Source organism: Lycorma delicatula, chromosome 4 (genome assembly GCF_047948215.1).
Source record: "Lycorma delicatula isolate Av1 chromosome 4, ASM4794821v1, whole genome shotgun sequence".
Lineage (NCBI taxonomy): Eukaryota > Metazoa > Arthropoda > Insecta > Hemiptera > Fulgoridae > Lycorma > Lycorma delicatula.
The window spans coordinates 89,555,069-89,578,018 of record NC_134458.1 but is presented as its reverse complement, the minus strand read 5'-3'; the positions used below and the strand labels follow the sequence as shown (position 1 = coordinate 89,578,018).

Genomic DNA, 22,950 nt, shown 5'->3' with positions numbered 1-22,950 from the left:
TGGGGTACTATCTTGTGGGAATATTTTTTAGAAAATAATAATCAATTGAAAATTCCTACTTGATGAAAAATTGACTGGTTTATTACTGTTTGTAATACAAATGATATTTACTTAGCACTTTTATTTAAAACAGTTACTTTATTTTAAATTATAGCTTTTTCTCCTATCATAATTTAAAGTTTCATTATTTTTGTTGCACATGAAAAAAGAGTTTATAATTTTCAAAATAAGCTAAATATCTATAATTCTATTTCTGTTTGTTTTCTTAAAGGAAAATATTTTCATGACTATTATAGGTCCTTTTTCAGACAAACCAGGATGTTGGTGTATCCTTACAGAATTTGTGTCTGTGGTCAGTAAAAGAAGATGTAGTAATATAGTTCAAAAGAGACTCTCCTTTCAAAAAGTAAATCATGCTAGTTTTACAAAATTATTCATTTTTACCTACAAACCAAACCAAATTTATTTTTATACAAAATTAAAAAAAGAAACTTGTGTTACAGGGTTTTCAATTGCTTTTCTGGCCAACTTCACTACTGGTGCTGCTATTTTCAATTTTGTTGTCAACTGGCATTATTACTAGTGTTTTTTTTTTTTGGGTTAGGAAGACATGTAATTAGAATGCAGTCAGAAAAGTATTAGATTTGAATTGTGTTTATTGCTTTAGAATATATCATTGTTGGGTGTTTGTGTAAACAATGATTAACGATGCTAAGATATGATCTGTTATTTTGTTTGTGTAAAATATCAGGGTCAATGTTACTTAACCAATGCAAATTATTAATATACTGACAACAACAATCTTGATATTCTACACATACATATAATTTCATTTCTTTATGTTTGAACATTATGAGATATACTTACATATAAAAACATGCAGCAACAATAAATGAACAGTTACAATTTGATTCTAGTGTGCTTTTTAACCATATTCTATATCTCTTCCTATTTCAAGAAAATAAATTTCTTAACTATAAAGCATTAACATCAGCTGAGATTAGAGCGATGTAGAAGTAAGAGTTACTGAAGATGGCTATAAAGATCGAAAAAACTATGAAGTAAATTTTGCTTACATTATACTAAAATAAATTTGGCTTGGTTTGCTATAAAAATTAGTAATTTTCACCCCTGAATGTCATAGACGAAAAAAAACATTGCAAATTTCATACTGTCCTTCCTTTGCTATTTCATACTGAAACTTACTAAAACATGAAAATAATTAACATATTTAACTGTTATTTTCTTAAGCTAGGGACATACATAATGCCGATAAGAAATTGACATCTTTTTTCTGCAAATATTGTTGTAGGAAAGAAGTACCCTCATAATTGAAAATTAAAATAAAAAAATAAATTACAGATCAGTAATATTCTGTTGTGCACTACAATTAGTATTTAGCAAAGCAACTTCTAAAATTTATATTTACGATGAATTTTTGTTTCCTGGTTTATGTATACTCCTTTTTATGTCAATCCCTTTGTAAGAAAATTAAATCCGTTGAATTAATTACAATAAACTTACAGTTTATGCAGAAATATTGTGAAATATCTTAATACAGCAATACAGTTCATGTAGAAAATATAGGTTTATGGGAATGTGCCCTGAAGAAGAAATTAAAGTTCTCTTTAAGATTACTGAATATTGTAATAAACTTGCTTTCAAATTATTAGAACTTTTTCTTTCAAAGAATCTTTAGGAGCTAATTAGCAGCAACTTCTTTAGTAGAGTTACCAGTAACTGTTGTTAATGGCTCTTATCTTGAAAGGGTTAGTAACCCCCTAATTATCTAATTAATAATATATTTTTTCTATGTAGTATTTGGTCATGCAATGTTTTGTTACATCAAATTTTATGTGTTTGTAAGTTTCATATTGGTCTGGTGTATTGTTATCTTGGTTTCTATGTGTATCTAAAATTTTCTTCCATCTAACACCCTTGTTTGTATCCTGTTTCAATGAGAATATTTGCAAAAGTTGATTCTGTTATTGTGTGTACGGCCTTTTTGTATTACCAATGTAATATTTAGTGGAGTTATCACAGTTTAATATGTATACTTCTGGGTTGGCATGATTATCAGTATGTTTAGTTAGTTTTCTTAGTAATATTGTTTACTTTGTTTCTTGTTTTTTGAATCTGTAACTTTCTTTCCTGAAAATGATGGCAGTTTTTATGATTGTTGGTTGATGGTTGATGTATGTTAGTGTTAAGTATTTTCTGACACTAGGTATTTATGGTTATTAGTAATATCAATAAATCTACTCCACTAAAGGTGTTAATCAGCTTCTAAAGGTTCTTTGGAAAAAATTTCCAGTTTTTAAATTTTAGTCATTTAATATTTAGTAATTTTATAATGTTGACACATTTTGTCCAGATTATTCAGATAATTGTAATAATATCAAGATAATAAAAATTATTACAAATTAAAATACAGTCACACTGCCCCATTGCAGCATATATAATGTGATCAGACTAGTAACACTTTACAGAAGTGTTATCTTGTTTATTTGTGATAAAATATCATTAGATCCATTTGTTGAAAATAAATAAGTAATTATAGTATTGTTATTGCATGAATAACAAAAAGAAACCTCTCTATAAATTGCCTACAAGAATTTGTGATTCATCTCATAAGATTGTCCTTAAGTAATGATCATTAATTATGATGGATTGCATATCTTCATTTTAAATTTATATAATGAAAAGCAATTAATCCAAAAGAACCCCTTTCATTTAATTTAAAAAAAAAATCCAGTGCCAAGGTATGAAACAAATAAGACTAATCCACATTTACATTTAATGTAAACATATGTACAGATTGTTAGATGCAAATCAGCATTGCTTCATAGTTTGTCTCTTTGTACATTACACATTTTTCAACTAACATTTATATCATTGTACAGTAAATTATGTTTACACATACATCCATCTGTAATGTATACATTTATTAAATTAGTACAATTAAAAGAAATGAGGTATGTGATGTCTTTACAAACTGTAGGTAGATGATTCATTCTGCCGCATATCATGTCACTGTATCAAAAGAAATAAACAGTTTAAGAATCTATAAACAGAAACCACCGACAACATTGTGTAAATATTTAAATAAGTAGTGAAGATGTGTTTAATTTGGTTGGATGCATTTAATTAATTTTATATGATGATTTAAACTGTGTGATCAAATGTATACATTCAAACAGTCATGCAAACAATGTATACATTCATTTCAAACAGTCAATTTTAAATGATTATTAAATGTGACAGTCGATATAATATTTGAAGATGTTTAAAAAAAATCTAGTTTTGCTATTATTTACATTGGCAGAAAGACATTGTTTACAAAATAAAACATCTTTTACTAAATCATTAATTTTGAAAGAGTTGCACGTTAATGTTACGTTAATCATTTGGAGTCACTGTATTATTGTTCTTTATAAAACACAAATTGCAAAGGAAATGGTTATAGAAACTTAAAAAATTAAGTCATAGTAACTATTAAGCAAGATGCTGATCAAGGAGTTTTGTCAATTCTCAGTATTTATCCACTGGAATTCATTATTGCTTTCACAATTTTTTCTTTACTGCAGATTCTTTCATCAGTTTTTATCAACTACATTTCTATTTTAAACTTCAGAAAAAACTTTAAGATAATAATTTTTTTATAAAAATTAAAAAAAAAATGATAAGATGTTGCATATTTTGTTACATCCACTTATTAAGGGATTAATGAATTGATTTTTATGGTAAAATGTAATGGCCTAGCTAAGATTTGCTAATTTGCTAAGGAAAGGAAAGTATATTTAGGTAAGCGCTGGTAATTATGATAACAGACTATTAAATACATGAAGTAATAAGTATTTGTTTTTTTACTTTCCGATCTGTTTTCTTGTAGCTACAGATTTATTGGCACTGAGCATTATTATGATTTTATTGACTTTCATCTATTTTATATTTTAAATTATTAACTTATTAACTTGTTTGTAGCAAGTAATCCTAACTGTCTTCTGGTTTTGTCATGATAATGTAGTTGTAATAAAACTGTATTAAAAAACACTCGTACAACATTGAATGTAAAATCATTAAGCCATGATTTAGCAAAAATAATAGTAAACATTCTTTTGAGACATATCTCATTTTGTTTCTTAATGCACAGATATGTAGTCAAAGGGTAATGTTTTAATATTACATCTTTGAAATGACCATTTGTTTATTTAAGATAAGCAAGTTTAAGACAAAAAATGGATGTTATATATTGAAGATAAATTGTGGTTTAATTTTTTTAAAACCTTTTCCTTTCTAAATTGTAATTATGATACCATAAAATATTTTGGGAGCTATTTTACAGCTTTTTTAGCAGTTATTGGTTGATTCATATGATATTTTAGAAGTCTCTCAGCTGTCTAATTCAACTTTATATATTCAGGGTCTATGTAAAGTTGTATCCCTTGTTTGTTTCATCCTTAAATTGCTATACCAATATGTATTGTTGTTATTAGATTATAATTAACAACAAATCTTGGCTTGATCTAGAGATGCATGAAACTACAAACAGATTAACTGATGATCAAAAAAAAAGGGATAGAGAGACCTAAACTGTAAGTGGACTAGGACTATTGTATTGGTTCACTAAATCAGATGAAAGATCACTAATGAAGAAGCTTCATAATAGCTCCCATAAGATCCTATGAAAGTACATTTGAAAAAAAAACTATATTGTTGAACCTTATATAAATATATTCATGTGTAGTTAATTTGGTAGTAGAAAGCAACTGTAAGTGAAGAAAAACATTGAAGTGGGTAATTCAAGATGTGTTTAATTCAGTTACTATTTTGGGTTTTAAAGATTTACACAGGCAGAAAGGAATAATAAGAGCATCAAAAGATTATAACAATGATAAAAAAAATTGGTTGACACATTTGGTTAGCAAAACTAAACTTTAACAGAAGCATATGTAGATATTAGGAAACAAAGCAAAATATACTTATAGGGTTATAAATATAAAGCTACTATTATGTCACTTGATAACTATTTATTCTATTGTAGCTCTGCTGTCAAAACCATCTTGCATCTTAGAGGAGAGATTGGTGATCGCTACCTCCTGTAATTGCAGTCTTTTTAACAAGTAGCTTTCCAATATTTCACATATATTCTTGCTTTTGCAAGAAGTTAATATCATTTCTGATCTGTAGTTGTTACTTTTCTGTGATGCTGCAAGATTCAGATTTATTATTCAATTAAAGCTGTAATACTTTTTTTATTGGATTTATTTAAACAACCTTATTTATGAAGATCATGTACTAAGGTCGCTGGATGTAATTGACAACTTTGCTTAGGAAGTTGACCTGAATTTAGATTACATTAACAGTGGTTCAGTATTAATGAATGAACTTCCAAGTAGATTAAATGAACAGGACTCGCCGACTGAGAGATGTCTTTCGATGTAAATTATCTTCAAACTTGAATTTATTTATAATTTCTGTATCTATTTATGAACTGGGAATAACTTTTTTTTTTAGGCTGAAACTTGAGAATATAAAATCTTAATATGAATTTAGATTGAAATCTCTTTTAATAGTGAACCAAATTAATTTTACAGCAATGTTACAATGTAAAGAGTAATTTCATATTCTTGTGTTGGTATTGCTGATTTCTCAAGCATTAAAGCAAGCATATTCTCAAGCATTAAAAATTGTTCTATTATTGGTTCATGGTATGAAAGTAATAATTGAGTTGATTGAAGTCTTCAAGTTATGATTTGACTCAATCATTTTATATAACAGAAATCTTCAGTTATCTAGTCCAGCTTTCTTGATTCATTGCCCATAGGCAGTTGTGTCCCTTGTTCGTCTAATGAATGTATGTAGCATGTTACATCCATGAATCACCAGGCCAAGATGGATGTTAATTAGAATCCAACACTGGAGTGGTGGCCAGGATAGTATCAAGAAGCAGTTAATATTAAAAGTTATCGATTTGGCTGGACCTTGAACCATTAACCTCTACTGAAGGAATGTTTGCTAAGTATCTGTGCTACTTCAACATACATAATTTATAATTCATTTCTAAGAATAAAGAGCAAGTTCTTTCAATTATTCTAGTTGCAATTCATTCATGAGACTTATAAAGTAAATCTGGGCTTCCTCATATATATATGAACCAGATGGTAGCTACTACTTCAGCTGTTCTTTGTATTTATATGAGACCTAAATTGATTTGTATATTCTTAACTTAAGCATATACAGAATTTATTACATTACAAACATTTCATTTATGATATAAATTATTTTATTGTTAAAAAACTTAATTAAAATAAGAATAAAAAAATTATAGCTATATGCTGTTAAGGCCAAGTCAATATTTATGTATAAGGGGCATATTATGTTGAATTAGTAGAGTTTAAAACATTCTTTAGAATGCTGTAATAGTCACAAAGTTTAGGGAAAAAATTATTTTTATGAACAATTGTGTTATCAGATGTATTTCTGTAATCTTCAGTAGTGCTTGTGTAAACATAACAAATGACATGGCAGGAGAGGGGATTAGTTATTAGCTTTATATTATGTAAGGTTGGTCACTACCTGATAGTACATATGCATACTAAAGGAGGTTATCTCTAACATAAAGACCGTTTCATTGTAAAAGATTTACTTTGAAAACTTTATAAATATTTTATATTTCTCTTAAACTACTTACCTTATACTACTTTTCTATATAATCGCCACATGAATTAAGACATTTATGGTAGCGATACACAATCTTCAGTATAACCTCGTCGTATTCTTCTGCCGTTAGTAGTCCATTTAGACACTGATTAACAGCATTTTTAAGTTCACCGTCATCAGCGAATTGCTTACCACTCAAAAATTCTTTCAATTTCCCAAACAAATGGTAATCAGAAGGAGCTAAGTCCGGACTATATGATGGGTGATGGTAAATTTCTCATCCAAATGTTCTCAGTAAATCACGTGTCGGACCCGCAACTTGTAGACGTGCATTATCGTGCAGCAAGACGACGGTCAGTCAGCCGTCCACGCCGCCGATTTTGATAGTTATGGCGTGCCGTAATTTACGTAGAGTTTTGCAGTAGGCTTCTGCATTTATAGTCGTTCCACGTGGTACGAAATGAATCAGCAGTATGCCAAACCGATCCCAAAAGACTGGCCATCAGTTTTCGTCCAAATGGCTGTGGGGTGACCTTGGTCAGTCTGATTGGTGATTGAGGATGACGCCATTCACTTGACTATCGTTTTCTCTCGGCATGTAATTCGAAATCCATTTTTCATCGCCGGTAACAACTAAATTAAGGAACTCATCGTCTTTTACTGTATATCGCATCAATAACTCCAAAGCTGATCCCATTCGGATTTTTTTGTGACGTTCCGTTAAGACGTGCTGCACCCAACGTGCACAAACCTTTCTGAAGCCTAAATGGTCAAGAACAATGCGACCAATAACAGCTCTTGAAACATCAGGAAAAAGAAGAGCCAGATCGGAAAAAGTTGAGCGACGATCTTTTCTAGTTTCATCATCGACCCGTTTCAACAAGTCCTCGGTGATTATCGAGGGCCTCCTCGAACGTTCTTCATCATGCACATTAATTCTGTTATTTCTAAACCTTTCACACCATTTTCGGACGTTTCTTTCATTCATTACATTATCACCGTACACAGCTACCAACTAACAATGAATTTCAGCCGGCTTAACGTTTCGATGGTTTAAAAAACGTACGATTCCACGTATTTCACAGTCGACGGCACATCGATTTTCCAGTTCATTTTATAATGTAATAACTCGGAGGTAATGAAAAATACTACAACGCTTACAGACAACAATGCAGTGGGTACATTACTAGCGTGGCCATGAACGACGCAGGTTCGTCAACCTTAAGGAAAGAAATTTCCCAGTGGCTTTTACTTTAGAGATATCTCTCATATTTACCTAAGGGCAGTAGATGACATCAGTTAAAAATTTAAAGTATTTAAATTTTTCACTGATAAGATCCACAGATTATTATTCATAATCATAATGCCCATGAAGTTTTTGAAACATATTTATTCATATGTACTTTATCAACTTTAAAAAATTTATTTAACTCCAAAACAGCTGGGGTACTTATAAACAACAAATTATTCTTTTGTGGCATTACCACATCGTTATCCAATAATTTATATTATATCTGATTGATATTAAAAAAAAAATTATATTCTTCGTCAATATGCAGCTCAGTTTTCATTCTTTGATCACAGTTTTGTCTTAATATCTATCTGGCCCATTCCTTAATTAAGAGCAGATTCTGTTCTACCTTGATAGTTTTGAAAACTATGAATTAATGAATTAAATATTTTATAAACATGTTTTAAAGTATATGTCAATATATATATATATATATTTATATATATATTGTATATATATTTATTTATAATTAATTCTATTTCATTTAAGATATAAAAATAAATAAAGTGTGTAAATAAGAAAAAAAAAAATATATATATATCTCAAAGACAAAAAGTATAACAATTTTCCACCAACAGTACAGAATCCAAACCTTATACTTATTTTTTTTCATTTAATAGCGCTTTTGAGGGTCTCCCTCATTGTCAGTTAAAAAATTTTTTTTTTTTTAAATTACACATCAAACTCAAAACATAAAATTGTCAATATAATATAAAAATATGTAGTACTGTACTCTCAAAGTACAGTACTGTATGTGTGGCTGGCCACATGGAATATTTTATTTTTGATTACATATTTTTATACTATGTTGACAAAAAAAAAATATATATATATATATTATTGCTATATTAATTATGTTAATTATCTGACTATGAGGTTACAAAAAGTGCTCTTTTGACTGAATTTGGCTATAAAATTAAAAATTAAATTAATCTTGTGCATGGTAGGTTAAATTATAAACATTGTATAAAAGCCATTGTTTATTTATCTGAGCAATCTGACAGATAATTTAGTTTTATTGAGAAAATAAATTTGTTTTATCTCTTTCTGTTAAGTCTGCATTCTTTCTTTATTTCAATTAAAAATTGGTAGGCAGTTTATGTACTCTGCCAAGAAATATTACACTACTGATAATTTTGTAAACTTAGCTATATTTTTTATCTTAAAATGTATTCGTCTATTTCCTCAACTATTAAGATTCATATTTATTTATTTCTGTTTATCCAATTGGATAGGTTTCCCTAGCTTTTCAAGGTCCATCTCTCACATCATGAGAAGCCATTAAAAATGAAAAATTATAATAATTTCAAAAAAAGAAAAAATTATGTATATTTAATTACTCCTTCTGTCCAGTCTTCTTGTGTATGTAGCAGACAAAATTATCTGTACATTGTTTCAATTTATGAGTTGGGTTCTCTTATGAGTTTTCATTCTTTGATCACAGTTTTGTCTTAATATCTATCTGGCCCATTCCTTAATTAAGAGCAGATTCTGTTCTACCTTGATAGTTTTGAAAACTATGAATTAATGAATTAAATATTTTATAAACATGTTTTAAAGTATATGTCAATATATATATATATATATATATATATATATATATATATATATATATATATTTATATATATATATATATATATTTATATATATATTGTATATATATTTATTTATAATTAATTCTATTTCATTTAAGATATAAAAATAAATAAAGTGTGTAAATAAGAAAAAAAAAAAATATATATATATATATATATATATCTCAAAGACAAAAAGTATAACAATTTTCCACCAACAGTACAGAATCCAAACCTTATACTTATTTTTTTTCATTTAATAGCGCTTTTGAGGGTCTCCCTCATTGTCAGTTAAAAAAATTTTTTTTTTTTTAAATTACACATCAAACTCAAAACATAAAATTGTCAATATAATATAAAAATATGTAGTACTGTACTCTCAAAGTACAGTACTGTATGTGTGGCTGGCCACATGGAATATTTTATTTTTGATTACATATTTTTATACTATGTTGACAAAAAAAAATATATATATATATATTATTGCTATATTAATTATGTTAATTATCTGACTATGAGGTTACAAAAAGTGCTCTTTTGACTGAATTTGGCTATAAAATTAAAAATTAAATTAATCTTGTGCATGGTAGGTTAAATTATAAACATTGTATAAAAGCCATTGTTTATTTATCTGAGCAATCTGACAGATAATTTAGTTTTATTGAGAAAATAAATTTGTTTTATCTCTTTCTGTTAAGTCTGCATTCTTTCTTTATTTCAATTAAAAATTGGTAGGCAGTTTATGTACTCTGCCAAGAAATATTACACTACTGATAATTTTGTAAACTTAGCTATATTTTTTATCTTAAAATGTATTCGTCTATTTCCTCAACTATTAAGATTCATATTTATTTATTTCTGTTTATCCAATTGGATAGGTTTCCCTAGCTTTTCAAGGTCCATCTCTCACATCATGAGAAGCCATTAAAAATGAAAAATTATAATAATTTCAAAAAAAGAAAAAATTATGTATATTTAATTACTCCTTCTGTCCAGTCTTCTTGTGTATGTAGCAGACAAAATTATCTGTACATTGTTTCAATTTATGAGTTGGGTTCACACTCTGTATCAATGTATGTACAGTCAGAAGGCTTTTAGAAAGATGCATTTATGCTTCTGTTACATTCCTTTTATTTTATCAATTATTTCTATTTGTAATGAACATACGTTGCACAATAATGTATAATGTTGCAACTATGTATCTTTAACGATTAGTTATTAACCAAATTGACAAACTAAATTCTAAATAAATTTATTAGCACCTGGATATTTTAAAAAAATGTAAAAGTTTTATTTGATATCCTACACTGAATGGTGAGTTAGTTCCAAAATATACCTCCTAATAAAATGATGTATAATTATAGTTTTACTGTGGAAACGTTAAATAGTACTGGTATTTTATCACACTTATATTAATCTTTTAATATTTAACCTGCTGTAACCAATTGCTTGCAAGTGACATTAATTAAATTAATCATAGTAATTATATTGTTTTTATTTATAATTTTGAATGTTTTAGTCTTATAAATTTAATTTTACTTTTTACTTTTTTTTTGTTCTTTTTTGTATGTAATCATTTCCTATGATTTTTTTTTATTGTAATTGGACTAAAAATAATTTTCATAAATAATTGTAAATTTTAAGATTACAGAAAGTGTCAGCTAAATAATGGTATTTTGTTTTAACTTGTATTGTCCTTAATAGTTTTCCTGAAATGTTGCATTGAATAGCCTGTAGGGAACACACATTTTTAAACATCATTGTAACCAAGAAAAAAAAATTAATTCTATTTATTATAATAAAAATATTCATGTTTTATAAAAAATGTTTTTTTTTGTACAAAAAATCCACATAAAAAAAAACCTTATGTAAATAAATTATTATGCAATGAAGAATTTCCTCGTATTGGTTGACGTTTTACAGAATAATATAATGTGGAACTATTCTTCATAAAAAAAAAAAAATTTGGTTAAATGTTGGTATTACATATCTGAATGATTGTAGTCAATGTAGCTATAGTAGTAAAGAAACTTATTTAACATTAGTGACAGATATTGCTACAGCCCCATTTCTTTGAAAACTATAAACAAGGTAATCTTACTTTGTTGCCATCTTGACCTTGACTTTATCATGTTCTATTCTTTCCTTAATTTTAATTGTGCTGTTCTTGTATTTGTCATAACAAATCTGAAATCGATGTATATTTAAAACAATTTTTGAATTAGTATTTTTACCTAATTTATTAAAAATATTAATGAAAGCAACCATTAATTTGCTGGTATAGCTATAGTATAGTCAAAATTGTTGTTAAGATAATTACTATTATCTTTTCTGCTAAGATCGCTATAGTTTCTATGTTTAGTACTGCCTACCTTTCTTAGCTTCAATTTTTTTTATCACTTGATCTGTTTCGAAACCACTTCATTGTGAAAACTTATTGTACTGGCATTTTTAAATATCTGTTAATATTTTTATAGCATTTAGTCAATGCCCCTCCCTATATTTGAAGTCATGCTATATCTGGCCTTCTTGTTTATTTGTTATTAATGGTTATACTTATCTTTTAATTTTATTTATCTATTTCCTGTTTTCAATAAATTGTGGTTCTTGAAAAGGACATCGCTTGATCATTGACCTATTCATTTAGGATTGTTTTATTGTTACTTTTTAATTTAAAGATTAATAGATTTTCTAAAATGTCCATTCTTCTTCTTTAACACATTTGTGAATTAATCTCATTGATTCTTCCATTTCCAACAGGATGTTCTTTATTAAATGCATTGCATAATTAGAAACATTTTTTTATTTATTTTAAAAGATCTCATGTGTTCATTATATCTTAGTTTTAATTTTTCCCTGTTTGTCCAATGTATGTTGCATTGCATTTATATTTTATTTTGTGTATACCATTACTGTTGTATATTCTTTCTTCTATGTTACTATTAAACTTCTTTTTTTTTAGTTTATTATTTGTATTTGTAGCCACTTTTATATTATATTTACTAAATAATTGTTTAATCGAGTAAATTTCTTTCCCAGTAAATGTAAACTTACTCCATTTAAAGGTTTCTTTATTGTTTGTTATTTTAATTTCATTTAATTTATTTCTATTTTTATTCATTTTTCTGATTATTTCTTTTCTATAACTGTAATTTTCTACTATTTGAAAAGTAATGTTTAATTTTTTTATGCTGGTTTCATTAATAGTAATTTATGTAGTCTATCTATCATATCTAAAAGCCATCAAGAGTAATTTATGTTTCATCAGGTGGTTCTTATGTGAGCTATGATTTATCTGTAGAGGATTCTTTTCTGTATATTTCAAAATCTAGATTATTTTTATTTCTTTTTATTGTTAGGTCTAAAAAATTAATAGTTTCATCTTTCTCTTCTTCCATCGTATATTTAATGTTATGGCGAAATGTGCTCATTTCTACCAGAATTTTTTCTTCATTATTATTTATTTCTTTTTAAATACTAATAGTTTGTCATCCATGTACCTTTCTTTTTTCTGTTTAGCCTCCGGTTTACCATTCAAATCCATATAAAAGTAACTGTCTTTACTAGGACTTGAACGCTGGAATTCTTGACTAATATATTCTAAACATCTGTATTTTTTCATAATATCTGATATACTCTCTTCTTCCATATACAGTAGGACTATTTTGCTTAGTACCACTGATAGTGGGTTACCTGTGCCTAATCCATCCTTTGTTTTATATATTTTATTATTAAATTTAAAGAGGATTTGTTGAAGAATTCTTTCTAAAGTTTTAATAATTTCTATTTTCAAGTTATTATTTACCTTTTCCTCATTTAATTTCTTTTCTAAAATTTTTATAGTTTCTTTTAACAGTATAGATGAATATAAATTTTCTGTGTCAAATGATCAGTAACACATGAGGTCTTTTAAAAATCAAAAAAATGATTCTAGTTATGCAACGTGTTTATTTGATGACAATCAGGACATATGTCCTGAAAATATCAGAAAATATGTTAGGATATTTTTTCCTGTGTCAGGATTCTTCCATTTTCATCAGGAAAATAGAAAAATCAGTGAAACTAATTCACAAATGTGTTAAAGGAAGAAGAATGAATATTTTAGAAAATCTAGATATCTTTAAATTAAAAAGTAACAATAAAATGATCGTAAATGAACAGGTCAATGATCAAGCAAATGTCCTTTTCAAGAACCACAATTTATTGAAAACAGGAAATAGGTAAATAAGTTAAAGATATAACCGTTAATAGCAAATAAACAAGAAGAAGGCCAGATAAGGCATGATGTCAGATATAGGAAAGGGTGTTGAATAAACACTATATAAAGATTAACAGATACTTAAAAATACCAGTACAATAATTTTTGACAACGTGGTGGTTCCAAAACACATCAATAAGTGATAAAAAAATGAAACTAAGAAAGATAGACTGTACTAAACATGTTATAATCTTTTGTGGTTTTTTTCTAATTTTTTCCTGCTCTTGAGCAATTATCTTTTTATACAAGCAAAATTTTAATAAGTTACAGCTGTACTCAGTATGTTTGTAAAGTTCTAAAAATAAATAAAATAAAAATACAGATTTAAAGATAAACGAATTTACTCAAATCAGCCCTCTACTTAGAACCCTTCTCTAGTTACACGCTTTTTTCAGCGCCAGTAGAGCCCGTCAAATGCTCTGGAGAAATAACTTTGTGAGATCACCTTCAACTGCTTGTTGCAAGCTCTTTGGATGGCCAGACTGTCGTCAAAAAAGCGGCCTTTCATCTTCAACTTGAGTTTCATTTACTATTTTTCAACATTGAGTTTATTACTAATTTTTAACAGAAAATAGTCTGCCTGAATATTTTCATTAAATACTTCTTTGTGGAATGAATCTACTTGCAAACAAACATAATTAAAATGTTTATATAGTGAGATTAGTTTGAATGGGTCATTTTAAATATACAGTGTACAACTGAATTTAGCTATGAAAAGAATTTAAAAAAATAAGTACTTTGCATAAATTTTCAAATAAAAGATTAACAAATTCTTCACCCATTTAAGGTAATATTTTTAATTAATATATTTATTGTTGATATATCAGTGGCTTGTTAAAAAAAATTACTGTGGGACACTAATAAGATTTACTTATTTTGTTGACAGGTTCTCCATTTAAATTCCACGTGGATTCTATTAGCAGTGGTTATGTTACTGCTTATGGACCAGGTTTAACTCACGGTGTCAGTGGTGAACCGTCAAACTTTACTATATCTACTAAGGGTGCTGGTGCAGGTCTGTATATTATTTATAAACCTAATGTAATTGTTTATATTTTTATATTTACGTTACTAAGTAGCATTAATATATTAACTTTACATTTTGTCTCCATGTGTTTGGGTAATTTAAATGTAACATTTTTCACTGGAAGATTATATATATATATATATAGATTATAATTATATATATAGTATTTTGTTTAACTTTAAGGTTTTTTATTAATATTATTTTATATTTTTAATGATAATTTGATGATATGATGTCAGATTTTTCCTGTTTAATTAATTACGCAAAAATATTGTAATCATATGATTAAATAAAAATATTACTGTAGTTTTTCAATTCTAATGCACCAAAAGTTTGTTGATCGCATGACAAATGTGTTATAATGGTGTTTATTAAAAATTAGCTTTAAAGGTAAATGGAAAACAATAGTTAGTTTGATCCCTTTGACAGTTGACAAAGTTTAGTACAAACATCTTGCGATTGTAGCTGACTGATGTGAAGTCTATAATTTGCACTTTTTAAGGGCTATGTGATATAGAAACAAACTATACTAGTTTATAATTTAATATAAAAATAGTGGTGTGACTGTAAAGCAATTCTAAGATCAATCTTATTATTTATTGATGTCGCATCTGAACTTAGGCATGTGGTGTTGCATAATGTATAAAATTACTCTATGCGGGATATCATGTGATTAGTTTGAAATTTAATTTATAGTTTTCTAATAATTAGTTGTTTTATATTTATTTTTTGATAAGATGATATTGTTACACTTGATAGTAGTCAGATCACTGTTTGTGTAATAATAGTGCAAAGAGAAAAACATTAAGTTTCAAACACAAAAACTTTTAAAAAGGCTTTAACTTTAAATAAGATTATTTTATAATTTCTGTTTACTATAATAATAAAATGATCTCTTCAGTGATAAAATTATTCAACCTATTATAGAAAATACCACTTTCATGTTGTATTGTACAACAAATAACTTACAGTCATATTCTAAAAAAAAGGTTTATCAGTAATAAAATATGAAAACACAACTAACTTTATAATTATTAGGTGTTATGTACTTCTATATTAAATACAATATTTAGATATTTTCATTATAGTTTGCGTGTGTGTCAATATGTATGTACACATATATATGTATGCAGTTATTTACTGTTTGCAAATAAACTTCTATTAACAAATTTTTAATTTCAATGAGTCCAACATTAAATTTAGGTATTTACATGCAATGTTTGTGAGTAAGTGATCTTCAAGAACATTTACCAAGTGCACAGTGCTGCCAAGCTGGTGATTAGTCTGTACAAATTGAATAAAAATTGGAGATTGTGTGATCCATTATTATTATTATTTTTATTTTAAAACTGTAAAAGCCCTCTTTACTTCTGAAGTTAAGAGAGCTTTATACACTCTTAACATTCCTATTCATTTTTCTCATTTTTTGTGAACAAAATTTACTTAAATCATATAGTTCATATAATTACTGTTTAATGATTTTTCTGAATATTGCCTAGTTATGCATAGTGGATATTATTATCAAAAGTGTTGGATACTTAAATTTCCTTATTAGTGTTAAACAAAATGATAACATCTAGATAGAATAAAAAATTAATACTTTAATTCATTTATTTATTATTTGTAATTTTGCTAATATTATTTTATATAAAAGAGATTTATTTTTTAGTTATAAATTTAAATTAATGAATCTTTTTTGTTATAATACTAAAATAAAAATATTATGTATATTACAGGTGGCCTGTCATTGGCTGTTGAAGGACCAAGCAAAGCTGAGATAAGTTGCCATGACAACAAAGATGGTACTGTTTCTGTATCTTATCTTCCAACTGCTCCTGGAGAATATAAAATCGCTGTCAAATTTGGTGACAAACATATTAAGGGTAGTCCGTACAATGCCAAAATTACTGGTAAGTTATAAGATTTATTATTTCCAAAATGTCTCCATAGAAATTATTACAGACCAGCATTTCATTTCTTATATACATTAGTAAAAAATTGAAATTATGATTTCTTTTACAGAAAGTAGTTGTTTTTTATTAATAAATTCTTTGATTCTTCCAATTGATTTATCATTACTTTAGAGCTTAGAAGATAAAATGGATAGATTTTACTGTGTAATTGTACTTTTGTTATGAAATATTGTATTTCCTATAGTCATAATCCTCAGTTAATTATTAACCTTGTGGATGGAACATATTTTCTCACAGTTTCTATCGTACATTAATAATATGTGGAAATAACCACATGCAATCAGTCAGATGAATCTTACAAACAGGTACATGTTTAATTTTGTCAGATTAATATAGTTACTGTACTCTTATGAAGTAATAAATCATGAATCTTACTAAAAAAGATTTCAGAAAGATTCATTCTTCTAAAATAAATTTTTTTTCGAAGTGAACAAAAATTACCACAACAGAAAGTAGACATTTCAAGTTCAGACACCCAGTATACTGGCAGTGATTTCTTTTGTTGGTCACCTGTTGGGTAAATAGGTTGTCAAAGAAGTGATACCACAACAGATTTAATTGAACCTAATCCCTGATGTAGAAGACATTTTATAAATGACCAATGAACTTAATTATTATCTAATGTGTACTGTTGAAAGAAGAAAGGGACTGAAATGTACACACCATAATTCTTTGTTCAATGTACTACTTCAATTCTATCTAGGCTTTACGTAACAACTGATTATATACTATGTAGTAAAGATCTGATCCTCTTTAGGAATGAAAATCTCTTGTGAGTAAATAATATATTTATAATATTAGATACTGTTTGCAGATGGTATTAGACAGCAAAAGCATTAATCAATCATTTACTTTGCCTGTTTTAAAAGTTGGTGACTGCAAACTGAAAATCCCAGTTTGGCTACCCGTATATCTGCTCACCCATATCAAATTTAATTTACTTTTAATAAATTAGTGCCTATTAAAATCTTTTACATCGTAATTTATTGCATGTCTCATTAATTTACTTCTACAAATAAAAGCTGAACTATCCATGTCTGTTACATCTTATTATGATCCAGTTGGGAATTCTATGCCAAAATTGCAAAAATATTTCCAATAAAAAATGTTTCAAATTTTATTTACTTTAATCCTTATTTCCTGATTTCTTTCATTATAATTAATTCTGTAAATGACAAAAAAAATTATCCTCTAAGGTTGAGGGAAGAACTTCCTGATTGAAATTTAAGCAAAATTCTGTGAAAGGTGTCTGTTTACTTTAACTTTTACTACTTGAAATATTTTAGCTAAAATGCATCTGAGCATATAAATTAAAAATGTTTTACCAAAAGGAAAGTGGGTTTAATGTTTTGAAAAGTAAAAGTTTATCTTTCATCAATTTATCCGTGGGAGAGCCCAGTAGTAAATATTTGAAGCTAAGAAATAGCAAACACGGCTAAGATTTCAATTGTGTAGATAACATTAAAATGATTCTATGTCTAGGTAAAGTTGATTCATTTAAAAGTTTTGTTACAACAGGTTGTCGTTTACATTTATCCTATGCAGACTATAAAATTGACATTAATTGAGATAATAGACACAAATTAAAACAAAGTCATTGAAGGAAAATTACTTTTGCTTTACTTTTGTATGTAACATAAAGGTAAGATGAAGATGTAACACATCTTAACAATTTACAGATGTAAATTTAATTAAATAAAAAAATAAATAGATTGTTCTTGCTGTGAAAAACTATCTAGGTAGGGATTACCTAGAAAATTGTATAAGTAAAATTTTCTCTTAAAAAGTATATATCTCAGAAACAGTTCACCCAGTTTTGATTATTAAAATACCAAAATTATAATATTTGGTCTTTTTTCTAAATTTTTCTTTCATAAACCACTACTAAAGCATCACTTTACCTTGCTAATTTAACATTTAGTGATGCTAAACCCCTTCTTCTTAGAGGATGTGATTTAGTCATAAACTCAAAGTATTACTACACAAAAAAATATAATGTAAATTTTACCAGCTCTCTCTTTAAGCTTTACTGTTCACTCAATAGTGATGCACCAGTTTTGTTATTGGGAAGTGGTACATTAGTACTACAATTCTAGATTTCTCTATTTAACATTTTTACTATTTTCTACGCATTTTCTGCTTCACATCCTAAACAATGTTTAGAAAAGGTGTATTCGCACCTTGTTGGAATGTCACATTGGATTATGTGTGGTAGGTAGACAGATTGAGGTTGTTAAGCCAAGCTAGCAGTATCTAATGCTAACAGCTTCTTGAGAGTATCATATACAGCTATAATTTTGCAGTTTAGTTCCTAATTAACAATCTTACCTTGTGATTTAGAGATGTATAATACTCATCCCTTGTTTACACAAAGAAGGGATTCATCTCCATGTTGTCTCTAATCAACATTGCTAAAATATTTATCTGTTGACTTCCAAAATATCATAAGAATCAGTCATTGTATTCACCTTCACTCATTACTTTAAGGTACTTTTACTATTGTCCTCATATTATGTTACTTAATCTTCTGTAATTCACTTTTTAAACACTTTCACTTACTATTTTGTCTTTATTGTGCTAAAAATCTTAATATTTTTGCATTTCAGTGCTTAAACAAACATCAGTAAATAACCCACTCCTAACATATTTAACTTCCAAATTAATTTTTTGTCCACATTATCCTATCAGTCGGACTGTTTGAATTCATGTTATAAAAAATGTTATTCTAGTAGATATGTTTTTATGTTCTGGATATTTTAATCTTTTAATGAAAAAATAAATTGCAAAATAAGTTTAATGTGGTTAACGAACTACTATTTACATTTTTTGTTTTCTCTTTTTCTTTTTAATGAAGCATCATTTCTTTCTGTACACCAGTTTTTGAGCTTCCATTAAGAACTAATTGTTTCATAATTTTTCTTGTTTTTCATTGGTTATGTCTTTTCCTGAGAATTTCGGCTATAGGCACTTTAACTTCTTGTTAAATATGCTTCTAATCATAAAAGATATAAATTTACTTTTAATAGTAGACTGTATATTTTATTTTTTTCTATTTCTGTTAAATATTTTCTACATTCACATAAAATATCTCTGAATCTTTTCTTTCCTAATTGTTCAGTGAGCAAACATAATTCACATCAGTTATGAAGTTAGATCACAGTTTCAAATTTGTGATTACAGATTTTTCAGAACATTAAGGAGAAAGAACTTAATGGTTGTTAAATTCATGTTTTAACAATATATTCAAGTAGTAATCGGTTGTTAATACAATAAACTATATTATGTGGTGCTGTTCTATTCCATTATTTTTGTCTTTAGTGTTAGAGGTTGCATAGTATGCTTCTCAATGTTCTTAACTGGGGTTTAGGACTGATGCACAAGAGCTCTAAGAGCTAATTACTTATTCAAATTGTTATTAGCAACATAATTAATAAAATTATGTTCTTGGAGTATATTTTTTGTGCAAGTAGTAGATTGGTTTGTGTAAATAAGCATTTTAATATGTGTTACACAATATGTATGAAAAAAATCACCAATTCATTTTGTTGAATGATCAAGATCTAGGAAATTACATAATATATAGAGATTGACTGCCAAATTCACAACCCTTTTATTATTGAAGTATGGTGGGAAAATGCCAATATTGTGTCACAGCTGTATTGCCACACATGTGGTGCATGTAGTAGATCCATAGACTATATTAGTCCAGTATTTTGTATCATTATTTTTATCAAGATTACATGCATTTGAAAAATCTTAAAAATGAATTCTTAAACCATGTTTTTGCTTTAAGAAATTTTTATTCAGAATAACATTTGCTTAGTGCTGTAATTTTAATTTTGTGTATCTGTCTATTTATTTTCTTAGATCTTGTTTTATTAATTTTACTAAATTAATGTTTAGGAGAAGGACGAAAAAGGAACCAAATTTCTGTGGGATCCTGCAGTGAAGTTTCATTGCCTGGTAAAGTATCTGATGCTGACATTCGTTCTCTTAATGCTTCAATACAAGCTCCAAGTGGACTTGAAGAACCTTGCTTCCTGAAGAGACTTCCTAATGGAAATTTAGGTAAGAAATGAAAATTTAATTTAATTTTGTGGTTAAAACAGTAAACTAAATTCCCTAGCTTGTTACAGTAGATAGTATTCCCATAGAAAATAGTATCACCCTTGAAATTTAAGGACATAAAGTAAGGAAATAATGCTAATGGCTGAAATAATTTTTAAAATACCTGGTTCTCATATATCAATAAAACAATAGTGTATTCAGATACTTACACATAAAATATTTATAGATTAGCAAATTGGATGATTAAATAAATTATATGGTAAACTAAAAATAACTATATCATTTTTTATCAGAAAATTCCTCACTTCTTTTCATTATAATATATTTTTAAGCACTGAAATCTGGTAGTAAAAACTATTTAAATTTAATGAAATGTTATGTTATGTTTATTTGTAATGATTTAATTTTCATCTGCATATAATCACCTTTCAAAGTACTTACTAATAAAGACCAATAACTTTCTTTATTTATGTTCTTATTTATATAAGATATAAGATGATATATCATCTTCTTATTTAATTAAAAATAAAGGAAACATATGATGAAAACTTGTAAACTGTTACGGTTAACCCTTCATTATATACACTGCACAAATTTTGTATTCAGCCTGTTAAAAATGTTTAATTTCTTTTTATACTATACCATTCTTCTACTGTTATAGGGTCTTATACATTTCTACAACATCCTTAGGGTTTTTAGTTTTACTATTAAATACTAATTTGCATTCCTCACTTAGTGTAAAAGTGAGCTCAGATCTTATGACAGAAGATAGGGAACTCCTTTATGAGTTATCTATAAACTCATAGAGGGAACAATCTCCCTAGGAGGTAGGGAGATGTGAACTGTTAAAAGTCAAAAGTTAGAATGGAGGCTATATTTATTGATCTACAGAGAAAAACAAAAATTTTTCAAGGATAACAATTTGTATAGTATTTTACATTAAAAATACTTATGTTTAAACTATGTTGATCATAAAATATAGAAAAAAAAACATTGATGCATTATGATTATAGTAGAGCAAAGTTAATTTATTTATTAAATCTCATTTAACAGTTATAGGGTAGTGCTCAGTGATAGTTGCTTATGAGAGATGACATTTTTATAATGTAAAAATGCTAAAATGTAATGTTAAATGATCTGTGATTCAAGCACAGAACATTCTAAATGAAAGACAGATGCCATCATTCTGCTTCAGTATCTGGCAGAGGGTATCTTTGGTATGTATAAGATAGTGCTTATCAGTAAATTTGTAAAGTTTGCTTCAGGAATGTTAATTTGTATTACCTTAACTATTAATTGTTAGGTAATGTTTCACGAGTCGGTGAAACTTTTTTCTGAGAAACAGAATAATAAACTACAATAAATATGTCATTCTTGTATATTATAACAATAATAAAATACTAAGAAGAAAAATAAATAAATAGAATCAGTGATTGATGTAAGGCAAAGGACTAATGTTTCTATGCTCTAATTGATTGAATTTTACATCGGTTACATTTTGCAAACTTATATGACTGTCTTGATTGAACTTTGCTTGAAAAAATGCATATTTATTTTTCTTTGAGTGGCATATTGTAAAATTATTTCAATTATATTTAGCAGTAAAATTATTTCAAATATAATAAGACAGGATATCAAGAGTGAGCCTCTTATTAATTAACAACAAAAATTCTTAGGAAGCTTATAGTTTGACCTGTAGTCAACTAACTCATTGGTTTAAAAAACTATTTTTAGAGATGCGTGAAAGCATGATAAAATTTGAACATTATTAAAATTCACATTTTAACACTATTAAAATTTTCTTTGTCTCCACTATATGCTTTGAATTATTCATTACTGAAAATCTGTATAAATATTGTAGTCAATTAAGACAATTAATTTATAAGCTAAATTATCACTACATTCATCAATGATGCTGCTAAATGATTGTAAATGCTCATGGTTTCTCAGTCTTTCATTGATGAGTTGGTTTATTAAAACCTTTTTATTGTAATATTAAAAAAAATATTTAAAAAGCATTATTTGTTTCTCTCTCAAAATGTCTTGGATTCATATTAATTTAAAATAGTTCTTTTATGAAACAGACTAATTTTCA

At 27.1% G+C, this 22,950-nt stretch overlaps 1 protein-coding gene across 10 annotated transcripts in view; it reads left to right on the top strand.

Moving 5' to 3' along the window:
- Window positions 1-22,950, top strand: part of cher (filamin A protein cher) — a 570,661-nt gene that overhangs the window by 497,101 nt on the left and 50,610 nt on the right. For all 10 annotated transcript variants that reach the window (XM_075363574.1, XM_075363565.1, XM_075363566.1 and 7 more), the window contains 3 exons: window positions 14,674-14,802; window positions 16,551-16,724; window positions 20,691-20,855. In XM_075363574.1, the coding sequence (XP_075219689.1) occupies window positions 14,674-14,802; window positions 16,551-16,724; window positions 20,691-20,855 (468 nt within the window). The remainder of the gene's footprint in view (window positions 1-14,673; window positions 14,803-16,550; window positions 16,725-20,690; window positions 20,856-22,950) is intronic.